At 36.2% G+C, this 17,750-nt stretch overlaps 1 protein-coding gene across 1 annotated transcript in view; it reads right to left on the bottom strand.

Annotated features, from left to right (window-relative positions):
* ermp1 (endoplasmic reticulum metallopeptidase 1) overlaps nt 1-17,750 on the bottom strand; it is a 41,180-nt gene that overhangs the window by 3,701 nt on the left and 19,729 nt on the right. The window contains exons 9-13 of the mRNA XM_089123762.1: nt 9,389-9,563; nt 8,626-8,816; nt 7,823-7,975; nt 6,754-6,956; nt 3,419-3,534 (exon numbers count right to left, since the gene is read on the bottom strand). Of these exons, the coding sequence (XP_088979888.1) occupies nt 3,419-3,534; nt 6,754-6,956; nt 7,823-7,975; nt 8,626-8,816; nt 9,389-9,563 (838 nt within the window). The remainder of the gene's footprint in view (nt 1-3,418; nt 3,535-6,753; nt 6,957-7,822; nt 7,976-8,625; nt 8,817-9,388; nt 9,564-17,750) is intronic.

Below are 17,750 nucleotides of genomic sequence, written 5' to 3'. Positions count from 1 at the left end.
AACTGCCGCTCACTGGATGTTTTTTCTTTTTCGGACCATTCTCTGTAAACCCTAGAGATGGTTGTGCGTGAAAATCCCAGTAGATTAGCAGTTTCTGAAATACTCAGACCAGCCCTTCTGGCACCAACAATCATGCCACTTTCAAAGTCACTCAAATCACCTTTCTTCCCCATACTGATGCTCGGTTTGAACTGCAGGAGATTGTCTTGACCATGTCTACATGCCTAAATGCACTGAGTTGCCGCCATGTGATTGGCTGCTTAGAAATTAAGTGTTAACACGCAGTTGGACAGGTGTACCTAATAAAGTGGCCGGTGAGTGTATGAAGAGTTCAGATGCAAAAGCCTCTAAGTGCCATTTGAAATTTTCTTCTAAAATGACCATTTTTATCAAGCTTGTATATTTATGTTCAGTAATTTCACTTAAAAGGCAATGAAGATTACCTATTAATTGTCATTTAAGTGAAATTACTGAACTTAAATATACAAGCTTGATAAAAATGGTCATTTTAGAAGAAAATTTCAAATGGCACTTAGAGGCTTTTGCATCTGAACTCTTCATATATGTATGTGTGCATGTATATATGTTTGTATGTATGCATGCTTGTATGTTTGTATGTATGTATGTTTGTTTGTATGCATGTATGTTTGTATGTATTTATGTTTGTATGTATGTTTGTATGTATGTTTGTATGCATGTATGTTTGTATGTATGTATGTATGTATGTATGTTTGTATGTATGTATGTATGTATGTTTGTATGTATGTATGTATGTATGCATGTTTGTATGCATGTTTGTATGTATGTTTGTATGTATGCATGTATGTTTGTATGTATGTATGTAAGTATGTATGTATGTTTGTATGTATGTATGTTTGTAAGTATGTATGTAAGTTTGTATGTATGTTTGTATGTATGTATGTTTGTGTGCATGTTTTGTATATGTGCATGTATATATATATTTGTATGTATATGTACATGTATATACATGTATGTGTGCATGTATATACAGTATGTTTGTATGTATGCATGCATGTTTGTATGTATGTATGTTTGTATTTATGTATGTATGTATGTTTGTATGTATGTATGCATGTATGGTTGTACAAATGTATGTATGTATGTGTGCATGTATATATATGTATGTGTGCATGTATATATGTATGTATGTTTGTATGTATGTAAGTTTGGATGTATGTTTGTATGTATGCATGTTTGTATGCATGTTTGTATGTATGTATGTATGTATGTATGTATGTTTGTACGTATGTATGTATGTTTGTAAGTATGTATGTAAGTCTGTATGTATGTTTGTATGTATGTATGTTTGTGTGCATGTTTTGTATGTATATGTGCATGTATATATATGTATACATGTATGTGTGCATGTATATGTTTGTATGTATGCATGTACGTTTGTATGTATGTATATGTGCATGTTTTGTATGTATATGTGCATGTATATATATATATATATATATATATATATATATGTATGTATGTGTGTATGTATATATGTTTGTATGTTTGTTTCTAAGTATGCATGCATGTATGTTTGTACATGTATGTATGTACGTCGCAGGACCTACACCCCTCCCCTGACAGATGGGACGCCAGTGGAGAGGGTGAGTAGCTTTAAATATCTCGGAGTGCACATTTCTGAGGATTTATCGTGGGCTGTACACACGGATACTGTGGTGAGGAAGGCAAGACAGCGCCTTTATCACCTCAGACAGCTTAGGAGATTCAGGGTCTCCCAACTGATCCTGATTTCCTTCTACTATGCTGCTGTACAGAGCATACTGACTGGAGCCATATCTGTCTGGTACGGTAACAGCTCCTGCGGGGACCGGCGAGCTCTGCACAGGGTGGTGAGGACCGCTGAGCGGATCATGGGCATCACACTCCCTCCTCTGCATGACTTATACATCACACGCTGTACTACCAGGGCCAGAACGATTATCAAGGATCTCCATCACCCTTGCAATAAACTGTTTATAACTCTTAGGTCAGGCAGACGCCTGGGGAACAGTTTTTTCCCTGCGGCAATAAGACGCCATTTACACCTGGTATTAAAATGCGATCTGTATCCAGATAAGTTATCCGGATAATAAAAAACGCATGTTAATGCAAAGTGTAAATGCGTTGTGATCGGATCTGCCTGATCACATCTGGAGGTAGTCTGGCTTGCATTGTGTCCGGATCTTTACTAGGTGTAAACGCAATCTGGTTGTTGAAACCACATGTATATTTTACTCCTCCCAAAAAAGCAAAAAATAAACGAGTGAGCTTGTTATATAGGCTATATGTCATGTTATAGTCAGATATGACGGCGCTACTGCGACACGCATCACCTCAGATGAGCAGAGCGTCTATTCATCAAGCCAACGTGCAAACATCGCAAATAAAAGTGAAAGTAAGTCACAGACGCTTAACACACAATCATCTTCAAGTAAAGAAACGAAATTATCTTACCAGCGCTGTTGCCACTCTCTCTTATTGATGTCTTTGATTTGGAAATTAGCTGATGATCAATAAAATGCAGCTCAAATCTGTTGCTTTTGGTGGCGTGCAATCCATTAAATCTGCATATAACGCGGTAGTTGAAGATCGGATTTATATCCGTTTTGCAAAAACACATTTATGTGGCCAGGTGTAAATGGAATCGGTACTTATTATCCGGATAACTTATCTGGATACAGATCGCATTTTAATGCCAGGTGTAATTGGGGTCTAAGAGCCTTGAATTCTGCACTCTGAACATTTTTAACTTGAATTGACTTTCAATTTTTAACCCAGCCACTGAAGTTTAACATTTGTACATCTGTCAGTCTAGTTTTAACTTATATAACTTTATTGTATTGTTTTATTGTATTCTTATTTTCTACTGAGCACAGAAGTACAGTACATCACAAAAACATTTCACTGCGTATGAGTATTGTATATTGTGTATTGTATGAGTATGTGACAAATAAAACCTTTGAACCTTGAACCTTGTAAGTTTTATGTATGTATGTTTGTATGTATGTATGTATGTATGCATGTATGCATGTATTTATAAATGTATGTATGCAAAAATGTATGTATGTCTATGTATATATGTATAATATATGTAAAAAAAGCACTATATAAATAAAGATGATTTGCACATGGATGCATGTATATATGTATGTATGGGTGTGTGGATGGACGGATATATTTATGTATGGATGGATGCATTTATATATGGATGAATGGATGGATTTAAGAATCGATGGATGTATAGATGCACGTATGTATGGATAGATGATGAATGGATGGATTAACGGATGAATCTATATAATTCTAAAACAGTAATATATATATATAATTAATTTTTTGAGGAATATCAACATTCATTATTATATTTCATGAAAATCCTATTAGTCTGAAGTCTCACCTTTGACCTCAAAAGTCATTTTAATGCTTCCCCATTCTGTCACCTCTCTGGATAAGAGCCGGAACTCCAGCGGAGCTTCAGGAGAGACTTCAGGAGCCGGGAGATACCAGTTCTTCCTGAAACAGGGAGAGAAAGACATCATGAAGTTCAACCTTCCGGTCTCTCCCTCGAATCAATACTGAGGTGGCGTAAACTGCAGTTTCTCCACTGGCCACTAGAGTCAATCCCATAGACCCGCATGTTAAAATGACCAACTTTACAGCAGAAATAAACATGTTTACAGTCTGGAGCAAAAAGTGGTTTTGGTCTATATAGATAATTTTGTCCATCACGAAAACTGTGAGAAGGATGAATGTTTTTATAACTCATCTGTTGAAATTATATTAAGCCTTTAAAGTTCTGCATAATTAAGGGTGACAGGTGGATTGCCGCTAATGTCATTACCGCATATTTCCGGTTATTTTTACATTTATTAATTTAGCTGATGCTTTTATCCAAAGCGACTTACAATTGCTGTATATGTCATAGGTCGCATGCCTCTGGAGCAACTAGGGGTTAAGTGTCTTGCTCAGGGACACATTGGTGTCTCACAGTGGATTCGAACCGGGGTCTCTCTCACACCAAAGGCATGTGTCTTATGCACTGCGCCATCACCACCCCCTCACGGTTATCTGCGAGTGACGCTTAGTGACAATCCGGGAGTGACTAAGATGGCGATGGCCGGCTCCACCCACTTTGGGCTTCAAAAACGCTCTTCAGAAACACTATGGTTGACGTCAAAAACTTCAGATTTGAAATGAACCCTGACCACACTTGTGTCTTCAATTTGTTTCTAAATTGCTACACTACAGCCACATCATATTTGCAGTGTTGGGGAGTAGTTAACTACAAGTAGTGAAGCTACTAACTTAACTACATTTTTCAGTAGCTTGGCAGTAGCTCAGTTGCTTTTTAAACAGTGTAGCTTTTCAAGTAGCTAACTACTTTTTGCAGAAAAAGCTACATTGCTACATTGTCAAGCCTGCGCGAATCAGCCCGATGCAAGGATATTCTTCATCTTGTTAGATTACAAACTCATTTTTTGCCATTACCGCCACCTGTTGTTTAATCACGCATCTTGCGACTAACGGTTCACTGACGTAAAGAAGTGGGTTGACAGTGACACACCCAGGTGACGGCAGATTTTGAGGATGGAGAAACAAACGTTAATTACCCATGGTCTAATTTGTCCAAGTTCAATCGTTATTTTTGAGAAAATGTTCTAAATGCAATTTATGTTGGATGTATATTTTGTTCTTGCAATGTTGTAGGCTATTTGTTGCAATTTTGCACTTTTGACAAACAGTCTGAGATATTTGAGTGTTGTGTGTAATAAAACAATACTCTTTGAAATCATAATTGTATTGCATTGTTTTAAACACTAAATATTTGAATTACATTCATCAGACACTTATTCAGTTATTTAAAATATATAATTTATAATAACATCTTATAATAATAATAGGTAATATAATATTTATAATATGTTGTTCAAAAAGTAAAAGTAGTTTCAATGTAGCTAGCTACTTTTTGATTGTAACTTGTAGTGTAGCTAACTACTTTTCCAAAAGGGTAGCTTGACTGTAGTTTAACTACTTTAACGTACGAGTAGCTTGTAGCTTGTCAAACTACAGTTTCAGAGTAGCTTCCCCAACACTGCATATTTGTATACATTCAAAATACATTTTGTTAATATATTTTTGTTTTGTTTTAATGTTTGAGATTATTACCTAAAAACAGTCTGAGTAATCCTGAACTGTCCTAAACTGTAAACTCTCATGCGTTGACTTTCATATATATATATATATATATATATATATATATATATATATACATACATATATACATCCTATATATATATGAAGAGTTCAGATGCAAAAGCCTCTAAATGCCATTTGAAATTTTCTTCTTTAATGATGATTTTTATCAAACTTGTATATTTAAGTTCAATAATTTCACTTAAATAACAATTAATAGGTAATTATCATTGGCATTTAAGTGAAATTACTGAACTTAAATATACAAGTTTCATAAAAATCATCATTAAAGAAGAAAATTTCAAATGGCATTTAGAGGCTTTTGCATCTGAACTCTTCATATATATGTTGGTTGTGTATATTCACAATAACTAATGAGCTTTTATTTTGGATATATCATTTATGCCCCACTTGCCAAAATGGAGGGCTAAAAATATTCCAGACTATTCGTAGTGCTTCACTGAAGTGGGCGGAGCTCTTTTGGTGTAGTTTGCTTATCATGAGATTCTCTGATTAGTGGAGATTTCTCTGCAGAATCATGGGTTGGGCTTGGAAAACATTAGAATCACTAGGCTTGGAAAACCCTGACGAACTTCGGAACTTCTGGCCAAGAGCCTATTCCAGCCCATTTCCAATTTTTCCAAATCGAGGCACCAATCAAAACGTTCAGACGGGCTTTACACGATCGCTCTGATTGGTTTTAGGCATAGACTGTAAAAGAAATGGACAGAGCGACCCCATTGATTTCAACAGAGAAAATTGAAGCCCGTTAAAAGCTAATCGCCAGACATACTGCACAACCTCAAACTGAGCCTGTCACGTGAGCAACCTGTGTGTCTTCTAGTAGCTGTGCCAAGTTAAATCGGAATAATTCCCTTCCGAATATCACAGAGACGGAGAGAGTGAGTATTAGCTGTCCATGAGCTAGCAGCAAGATCAACTTTATGACTCTCTAAGGGCTTCTCCCTTGACTTTATGCCTCCACGTACCCCCGATTGCCTGCGAGTTTCTCCTCCTGTCTATACGGTAATTTCTCTACCGCAATCGTTAGCTTCTACGGGGCCATAAAGTAAGATACAAGGTAATGGAGCCTTTTATACATTGGTGTGTTTCTTGGAATGCTAACAGCAGGTGAAGTTCTGCTACAATGGCGGCTCCTGCGAGGCTACAATTTCCAGCTAATGGATTACCCCCTTGGTTTTAGGTCTATCCAATTGACGCCTGTTGGTGATGCCCCTTTGGGAATGGGCTGTGAATGAAGCTTCCCCAGACCCACAGTTTCGACTGAGAAGGGTCTGTGTCCACCAGGCTAGGGTAATGTAGTTTTTCACCACGAATTATGGTCCTAAATGTGATTTTTCTGTTATCCGGGAGTGACGTGCTGCCAAGATGGCGACGGCCAGCTTCGTCCACTTTGGGCTTCAAAACTTCTGCTCTTCAGAACCTCGTCACGGACACTACACACATATTTTTTTACAGGGTTTTTTATGGGTTTAAGGCTGAAGCCGCACATCATCCGATCCTCTGAGCTTCACTCACTTGACCAGGAACTTGACCGGGAGGAACCATGGGAATCCGCAGTAGGGCATCTTGTCCTGGCATTGTGTGCGGATGCTGTCGTTGATCTCTGGGATATGAGGAGTGATGTGCTGCATCCCGGTGTAATCCAGACTGTTGACCCATAATCCCGAGTCAGAGCTCTGCAGAGACCCGTCCAGTGCGTGGAACCTGCGTGTGGTGTGCTGAAAACACACAAACAAACAGAACCAGTGTTGGGGAAAGTTGTAAAGTAATTACATTACAATTATATTTTTAGGCAAATGTAAACACCTAATTCTCAGGCTCAAAAAAAAATGCAGATTCACTTGTGTACAGTAGAGTACCGTACAGTAAAGTACAGTATAGTAGAGTACAGTAGAGTACCGTACAGTAAAGTACAGCGAAGAAGAGTAGAGTAAAGTACAGCGGAGTACAGTAGAGAACAGCACAGTAGAGTGCAGTAAAGTAGAGTACAGTGAAGTATAGTAGAGTACAATATAGTGCAGTATATTACAGTAGAGTACTGTAAAGTACAGTATAGTACAGTAAAGTAGAGTGAAGTACAGTAGAGAAGAGTAGAGTACAGTATAGTACAGTAAAATAGAATAGAGTACAATACAATAGAGTATAGTATAGTACAGTAAAGTAGAGTATAACACAGAATAGTAAAGTACAGTAAAATAGAATAGAGTACAATACAATAGAGTATAGTACAGTATAGTAAAGTAGAGTGAAGTACAGTAGAGAAGAGGTAGAGTATAGTACAGTAAAGTAGAGTACAGTAAAGCAGAGTACAGTACAGGGCACTGCTCAAGGGCTTAACAAAAAAAAAAAAAAACTATAGTCATTTTTGCAATGAGTTTCCCCTCATCAAGCTAAAATAAAATGAATATATATATATATACACACACACACACATATATATACATACATACATACATACATGCATTCATGCATGCATATATAAAACTTTAACTTCTCAGGTAATGTTTAATTTATTTCAAGTCAGGACAATATTTCATGGTTTGAGTTTCAGTAAACTCTAATAACGGATCAGAGATGACGATACCTGCACAAAGACTCGTTTGGGTCGAGGACTGGATGGGTCACCAGAGTATGGGAAGAACAGACCACAGCAGACCAGAACAAACATCAGCGTGAACACTGACCCCAGACCAGCCAGCATCCGCTTCGTGCTGTGCGACAGATAGATGAAATGCATCTGGAGAGAGAAAGAGAGTTTTAGATACACTTTAATTTTTACACATTTTTTACATTCCTAATTTAAACATCATATCCCAAAAACATAGAAAGGCAATTGAAATTAAAAAACTTTTAAAAACTCAAGACCAATTGATCATCTTGCACACACAGAGCCTCATTAGAGAGAGAGAGAGACAGGTGTAAGGACACATATGGTGGTTTTAATCTTTGTTTGTTTTATGTTGAATTAAGAATTTTAATTGGAATTAGAATGTTTGAATGGGAATGTTTAAATGTACATATTTGAATTTGACTGTTTGATTTAGAATGGTTCATTTTGCATGTTTGAATTTGAATTTTTGAATTTGAATGTTTGCATTTAAATGTTTCAATTTAACGTCTTGAATGTTTGAATTTGAATGTTTGAATTGAAATGTTTGAATTGTTTTGCTCGAATTTTTGAATTTAAATGGTTGAATATTTGAATTGAAATGCTTGAATTTTATTGCTTGAATGTTTGAATTTAAATGGTTGAATATTTGAATTGAAATGTTTGAATTTTATTGCTTGAATGTTTGAATTTAAAGGCTTGAATGCTTGAATTTGACTGTTTGATTATAAATGTTTCAATTTGAATTTACTATGTTACAGTTAGTCTGTTTGACTCACAAAATAGGAAGACAGAATCACGGTTGCCAGGGTAACAATTGACGCCAGGATGACATCTGGTGGTATTTCGGTTCCGCTGCGGCCCAGGATTGGTGTGAAAATCTCAAAAACCACCCAGATGAGGAACATGATGTGGACGTAAGGTACAGTGAGACCCACGAGGTACAGGACAGAGTACTGCAGAGATGCTCCTGCACGCACACACACACATACTACTAATCAGCACAACAGCCATGTGTCAACCTCATTTAAACATCCGAGCCATGATTTCTGCCCTTTGACCCCATCCTGAGCTAATACTACTGCTGACCAGAGACCTGAAACATCCTAAAGGTACGGCTAAATAAAAGTCAAATATAGGGTTGCAATTTAAATACTATTATATATTTGCATACAGGCATTATATATTTAAATATATATATATATATATATATATCTTTTTTAATACAGAATTAAGCTTTTATTTTGACATTGTACTTACGCCAAAGCAAATTACTGAAATATTACATAAAAATATTTACCCTGTATAATAGTGATAGCAAATATTTTTTTCTAAACACTATTCATTTACAGATCTGAATGAATGTTTTAAAATGTTGTATTGTATAACACGTAAAATATCACAAAAATATCATAATATATGATTAATACCTTAAGGAACCATGACAGCTGTAAAACAAAATGCCTGAAATAAATACACCAAATAAGCTTCATCTCAGAGGTATAATGTGAAGAATCGTGTGTGTGTGGTGTGACCTCTGACCTCTGGCTCTGAAGTGTTTTCTGAGCATCAGTTTGCTGGCGAGCGGAAACACCACCATCATCATGGGAACGTACGCTGAACACAACCCTCGCTGAGTGAGGAAGAGCAGCGCACAACACCACAACACCAGACTCACGTCGAAGAACAGCTCAGACAGATACACACGACTCGAGCTCTGAACACACACAGAGACGCAGAGAGAGAGAGAGAGACAGACAGACAAACACAGAGAGAGACAGACACACATCACAGAGAAACACAAGCACAAAAAGCGAGAGAGAGAATATATCCAGTCAAAACCAGTCAAATATCCACTGATCTGAGAACTTGAGTTCTGTTCATATTTATTACCAAAAGTATGTTCCATACTAACCATTTTTTTTTAATGAATATTTTACTGAATTAAAAAAAAAGTCTCTGAGAAGTTGAAATCACAATAATCCATTAAAATATAACTCTGGCATACTGAAGGAGCGTGAATAATGAGCCACAGATGAGTGAAAGTAACAAAGATGAAGATCATTTAAGATTGTTACAAACTCATTTTAAAAAGTATGAATATTCCACTGTCTCTTGATTATAGGTGTTGTGTGTAACTCTAATAAAGCATAAAAATACCATAATATGTTTGCATGTATTGAGGAAACATTTAGACCTTTTGCTACGTTTGCACCTCCCGTCCAGACTAAAACAGAAAAAAAACGAAGACCTAAAACTGAGAAGTTTAGAAACGCTGCAGCTCCGTTTCGCGTTTTGAATCTCCGGAGGGCATTTTAGTAGCCTGGTTCTACCAGACTCTCGTACATACATTTCATTTGTACAGAGAGTCTGGCCTCTCTTAATTGAGAAACGTTTCCTTCCTTGTAGGCGGGTTCACTATTAAAGTTCAAATCTATTGGATCTGCCCAGAGTCACTCACGATCTGCCATAGCCAATCGCTAATGTGTGGTCGTGAGTGACGTATGTCATGCGCCGAAACGGCTGGAAACAACCATAGACAGTAAAAGAAACAACAAGTCCGAACTCCGAATGATCAGACGATTAAATTTACAATAGGATTTCAGTCAACGAGAGCTGCAGGTTTTGTTAATCTAGGAACAATTATTAATTCGAAATGTATATTTGACATGAAGGACAGTGATTATTCAGTCAATGCTGTAGTGAATGATCAGTCTGTCTGCAGATGTGTAATAAACAACAATTTTTCATATTACGTATTTTTGTTTCTTAATTACCTTAATTATGGTCTTCAAAGTATGTGTTTGTACATTTTTATATGGCATTTAGTTGTTTTTTTTTAATTAAAACAAATTAACCATTGACATCTAAAACTGAAAATCAAATATAGTCTCCAAAGTATGGGTTTTCAAATTTTTATTTATGACAATTTTTTTTTTTAAATCACAACCAATTTGTATGATTTACAACATGTAAAACTGACACACCAACCTCCTGTACGAGTGCACAAAGGGGCTCAAAATGTTCTATTCATCACAAGAATCAGTAAATTTACTGTTGGGAATCTGAGCGACTGACATGACTCCTGAGCGGATCTTCAACAATAGTTTAGCAGCCAGGACTCGGGGCTTCCGAACACCGCGAACACCAGGCTAAAGTCCAAAATGTCACGGTCATTGTGCACGAGCTGCCCAGCACAAACTTCCAACCTTTCTGCCTCCTTCACTTGGTCCTCCGTTGTGCAACAAGAGGTGAGACGACAACAATCCGGCTTTAAATTCTGTATATTCGGCAGTTTCTTTTCCAACAACGGACCGAATAGCTTTTCTCACGTCTTTCTCCGCTGCCATTACTGCACTCAAACTGACGCACTACATCAACGTCATCGTTCTCAGCCACTCCCTCTATTCGCTGATTGGTCCTACAAAAAATTGATTTCTGGAAACCTAAGGATATGGAGCGGTCCCAGACGCAGTACTGAAGGAAAATGAAATTGAGCGGAAGTGCGTAGGCGGGCGCAGCCAGGCTAGCATTTTAGTGAAGACGGGACAAAACGTAGGACTTTAGAAACGGTGACGCAGAGGCTCACGCTCGGCTCTATGATTGGGTGTCATCAGTCATGACGTGTCCTTCCCTGATTCGTCAACCACTGTTTACACCGGCACACGCATGCCCAGTGTTAGAGAATGGTCATGTGATCCGCGTTTTCAGTCGTTTTAATAGAGTGCCGAAGTTACGACGTCACTCTGTAGGCTAAAACGCGGAAGTGAGTTAGCATTTTAGCATTACGGTTCCCTCGTTCTAAAGCCTATGGGATTTTTGAATGGGTTTTTGCTAAATCGCCTGAAATAAGGTCTGTGGTGAACAAAGCCTCTAAATATTTTCACGTTTTGATCTATGACATAGAACACACAGTTATAACCAGCTTGTGGTTTTTTAAACTTTATTGTGTCTGATTGTGTTTTTTAAAATCTTTATATACAGGCTTCAAAATGTATACATTTTGGATTACCTTGTAAAGATTCTCTTGCTAGACAAAACGTGTAAGGGTCATAACCCTTTGTTAAACACAGATCTTATTTTTTGCGATTTTCCAAAAGTCTATGGGGAAAATGCATTGCTTTTCGACCTGAGGGAACCCATGCGCCGCTAGCTTCCGGGTGTTGGAGAATTCTGCTTGTCCTATGTACATGTGAAAGAAGCATGCTGTGCATGTGAAAGAAGCGTGCATGTGATGTAATGCCAAGCAGAAAAAACTAGGGTCTTAGGGCACATGAGGACAGGGACGAGAGAGTGGAAAAGTACCCAAAAAACACTTGTAGCACAGATGCAGGTGTTGGGAGGCACTGGGAGAGAAACAGATTGTATACAATGTAACAATGTGCCACTGGGAAAAGCGCACTGAAACAAGGAGCCCATTGTGTAAAAAGAAATGATACGCATGCGCAGAGAAGTTTGCCCCAATTAAAAATAAAATGATGACGCAGGTGTTTTTAATCTGGGAGGAGTAATAAGGAGGAGCCAGGAGAGAAGAGATAACAATTTGAGCGCTAATTGGCTACCACAAGGTATAAGAAATGAGTGCAGACCATTGTAAGATCAGATGGCCAGCTGGCATCTCACTTTGTTGAACTGCTCAATTAGGGCTGGGCGATATATCGAGTATGTACGATGTATCGTTATATTTTTTTAAACGATATGGAGTGAGGCAATGCCGTTTATATCGATACAGTAGTTTGATATGAGCACATCTGAAAAATAGCGGAGGTTGCAGTGTGAGCTGCTGCAGTGAAAGTAGCTAGGCTACGTAGTACAATTTGTCCTAAACATGACGCAAGCTTATATTAATTGCGTCAAAATCACTTTGATATAGTTAACAAGTTTAAGGCAGCTTGCCGCCCTGTCAAATGCTCTGACAGACACTGTTGCTGACTGACAGATATACTTGCGCTGTTTAATGCGTTTGAGATGTGGTGCTTTCCTCAGTGCTCAACTTACATTTCACAGGTATATTCTCCGTCTGTAAATGTTAGAAAGTAAAGCAAATATGTCCATTTCACAACAAATATGTCCATGTCAGAAGAGGACGAGCTTCTGCAAGTGAATCTCCGCTAAAATTCATGCTTCCTTGAACGAGCGCCGGCGCGCGCATGCGCGTGAATAGTACTACGTAACATATTGCTAAAATATTTTTTGTTGGAGAAAATAAATGTGCCATATGTGGAATTTTAAACCTACAAGTATATATTTTTAATGAAAGTGAAAGTGATTATAATGGGGTAATCAAATGCAGGCTAATATAATTAGTTTGTGCTTTTGTTTTTGTTTTTATTTTCATTTTTAGTTTAGCTTTTAGTCAATATAAAAACAAAAGCTTTTTGCACATAATATATTGCATAGCCTATATTATATTTGTTTCCATATCCTTCAATATCAACATTGTTTGTAGGATATCATTGGGCCAAATGTGAATATATATATATATATATATATTTTTTTTTTTTAAATATAAAGATTTTCTTTATCTAAATAGAAAACGTAGAAAGTACCGAGATATATATCGTATATCGCCATTTGACCAAAAAATATCGAGATATGATTTTTTGGCCATATCGCCCAGCCCTTTGCTCAATAAAGTTGCTTTTCTGAGACCCAAAACCTCGACTCTGCACAATTTCTTCAAGACCTGATCCGGACTTTGATGATTTGAATTGAGACTGAAAATCTGCCACAATAAAGATAAACACACAGATAAAACTGGCGACCACATGTGAGTGTCGAGTCTGAGGAGGCGGGGCGGGAGAAACCACAATCTCATATATTTTGAATTGAACTGCAGTGCCTATAATAAAATTTATTATAAAATGTATCTTTTAAATTAACAAACATCATATGTGTAATTCAGGGCACAAATCAAACAAGATCAAAATATTTGTTGTCTCTCGCCATTGACTAGCAATATTTTTACAATATCTTTCCAAAATAAGGTCCCATGGTGGTCGACCGGAAGGGGGGGGGGGGGAGGACTTAGGCTCTCTATCACACACACACTAACTGTGTTAGAGCCAATCAGAGCGCAGCAGGAGTCTGACGTCAGCCGAGGATCAACTAGAGCAGATATTTTACAGTTTGTGTATTTACAGTGTACATAAGCCAAGAAATGAAGTTGCAAGTTTAAGTTTAATTAATTTATAAAGCACATTTAAAACAGCCACAAGACTGACCAAAGTGCTGTACAGGACAACTAAATACAGATCTGAAATATATACACTTTAATACACACAAATATAATATACACATTTAAAAAATAATATTAATAATAATAATAAAATCAATATGCCAGAAAAAACAAATACGTTTTTAAAAGAGACTTAAAAATGGTCTGAACAGGGAGTAATGAACGCATGAACAGCCGTCTCCGGTGTTTCGTCAGATAGGAAGTGTTTCATTTTAGCTGATAGTTGATATGGGTTAGGGTTCAGTTTAGGGGTTATTACACAGTTATTACCCAGTTATTGTCATTGCTATATTAAGTACATAGTACATGTGGAACAGGGGTGTAAAATAATATTTGAGCACAAGCCACATGCGCTTTAACACAGTGTGTGTTTGTGTGTGTGTGAAAGGTTACTGTCCTCGACTGACGCTCTGATAGGCTGAAACACACACACACATATTTGTCTGTTCATCCAGTCTTTATCTGATCTGACTTCAGCTCTTATCACACACACTCATGTCAGTCTCTAGGTTAGAGGCAGCAAATGTGTGAAAGATAACGTTTTGATTGACAGATCCATCAGAACAACGAAGATTTTGAGACCTGACCAAGAGTCGAGGTGTCCATGAGCAAGACACCCAACCCCAGCTACTCCCGACGAGCTGGATGGAGCCTTGCATGGCTGACACCGCCGTCGGTGTATGAATGAGTGAGTGAATGGGTGAATATGAGGCAAATGTAAAGCTTCTATTTCAAATAAATGCTGTTCTTATGAACTTTCAATAAAATGCATCACAGTTTCCATTATTTTAAACATTGATAATAATCATAAATGTTTATGAGCATCAAATCTTCATATTAGAGTGATTTCTGAAGGATCATGTGACACTGAAGACTGGAGTATTGATGCTGAAAATTCAGCTTTGAACTCAGGAATAAATTACACTTTACTGTATATTCACTTAGAAAACAGATTTACACTGGAATAATATTTTACTGTTTTTACAGTATTGTTGATCAAAAAGATGAGCAGAAGAAGAATAAAAACATAAAACTTGTGATAAGAAATCCATCAAACCTCAGAGAAACGAAGAATGGAGAAATGACCCGCTGATATTGTGTGACCTGAATATATTCTTATAACTAATCTGGGAAATTCAAGTGGAACTTTACAAACACAAGCAACCAGCTTTAATGATTGACAAATAATGTATGATTGCAAAACCACAACAGCACAAACAAACTCTTTCATAATATATATATATATATATATATATATATATATATATATACACACACATTACTACAATTTTGATGAGCTCATTTTAACTGAGAGACTACATGGAATATTTGTACTTTTATTAAATCCCATCAAGCTGTTTAAATGGACTAAAAAAACTTAAATGCAACGGTGCCAAGTTACAGCATCTGAACTGCACATTTAAAACTAGAAACTGGAAAAATAAAAACAATGTTGATTAGACACAGCTGTGAACTCTGGGTAACCGTGTCAGGTGATCAGTCATTAGTAAGACCCTTGGTTAACATTGACGGAGCTCAAGCTCAAACACAAACCCATAAGAAACCTGTAATGTCCTGACTCGAGGCGCTAGAACGGGACACTCAGTAACAGACGTCCTGAAACATGTAGAGCTGCCTCAGTGCGCTCCGGTTTACGCCAGCTCACGGTTAACACGTATAATAATGAGAAAAACTCTCATTTAAAAATCTCTTATTGACCAATAATTGTATATTATATTGTAAATGTGAAACTATTTGTGCTGCCATTTTGGCCAGGACTCCTGGGAAGAAGAGATTTTTATCTCAATGGGACTATCTTGGTAAAATAAAGTAAAAAAAAAAAAGTCATGAAATTAATAATTACAAAAGTATATAGAAATTATATATATGTATTTAAATAAGTAAATAAATGTATTTGCTAAGTAAATAAATAAAATCTATTTTTATTTATTTAAATAAAACTAATGACTTGACATTTAAAAAAAAAGATTATTATTATTAATATTAATAAAAAATTGCTACTGATTACTTTTTTTAAAGTAATTTAAGCATATCAGTCATCACTTATCAATGAAAACATGACTTATTAAGAAAAGATAAATAAATTGATTATTTATATATATATTATATATATATATATATATATATATATATATATATATATATTAATTTATAATATTATTTTTTTTCAATAATGGTACTGACTTGTCATTAAAATAGTTAAGGAAATAAATAATGTATTATTTGTAGTTATTTAGATAATGTCACTGATTTGACAATTAAAAAAAATATGAATTATCATTATTATTTATTTATTTATTTAAATAATGTTATTAACTTGATATTTAAAAAAATACATAAATAAATATTTTTGTTTAGATAATACTATTGATTTGACATTTAAATAAATATATGAAAAATAATAACATAATTAATTAAAAATAATAATTATATATTTATTTCAATAATACTATTGATTTAAAAACAGGTATGAAATAAATAAATAAATCTGTGCTGTATTTATTTAAAGGTGCCATAGAATGTTTTTTTTAAATTATTGCCCTTATAATGTTAGTATGTTTTCTAGATCAAAAATAGTCATAATTTAGTAATAAAAGGCATTTTTCCTAGTCTGATTTTAGCCTCTACTTTGAACACTCTGTTTGAAGGGGCGTGTCTGCTGTGTGTCCGGCCTCTGCTGTGATTGGCTGACATGCTTGCATATGAAATAGCTATGTATTACATGTGAAACTCTCTCGAATAATTTCACTACAGCTATTATAGGTTTTTACTATTACAGCTATCGAGATCAACGAATCGTGAGAAGTTTTTAAAGTATTTAGATCTATTCCCATCACATAAAATGTTGCTGTGATGAGCATTGAGCAGCAGAGGACAGTCTGTCGATCGCGAGAATGAAGATCTTATCATTGCAACGCAGTTTCTGCTCTCTCTAATGCTTTCACCAATGCAGACACGATCATGTAAATACAGTAAGAGCTTTGTTGTACAGTGTAACCTGCGACATTAAATTCATAACGAGTTTGGCAAGTGTCGGCAAAATCGTTCTTTGATCGCTTTCTGTATATAATTTATTCCGAATTTAAATACGTTTTTTTTTTCATCCTACTAAAAGAAATGATGTGAAGTTCATATTTTAGTCACTGGCTTGACTTACTGATGCATAAACAGTATTGAACGATCTTGAGTGAAAGATTAACGTTACCTGTCTGAACTTGAACAACACATCAGCTCGATGCGAGGCCAGCTCTTGGCCCAAGTTGAGGAAACAGTCGTCGGAGAAATGTTTGGAAATATCCAGAGAAAATAAAATTAACCCATTGTTTCTTCAGAGGCTCGGATGAAGGAACTAAAAAATACTTTTGTACTCATGTGTACATCCGATCAACTGCCATGCTTCGACTGCGCAGTTCCACCTGTCATTGAACATGGGCTGGCATAGGCAAATGTTTGGAGTCGTACATATTAACATATTTACATACATATTTACACACAGTTGCGTCACAGTCGGTATTATGTGGAGATTCGCCTGTTTTTCAGGTATTTTCTCGTCAAAAACGAGAAAAATGGTATTTGAGACTCACTGTATGTCATGTCCATGTACTGAACTCTTTTTATTTAAAGGACAACTCCGGCGCAAAATGA

Source organism: Pimephales promelas, chromosome 19 (genome assembly GCF_988280905.1).
Source record: "Pimephales promelas chromosome 19, fPimPro1.hap1.1, whole genome shotgun sequence".
In the NCBI taxonomy this organism is placed as follows: domain Eukaryota; kingdom Metazoa; phylum Chordata; class Actinopteri; order Cypriniformes; family Leuciscidae; genus Pimephales; species Pimephales promelas.
This window is presented reverse-complemented; position numbering and strand designations above follow the sequence as displayed.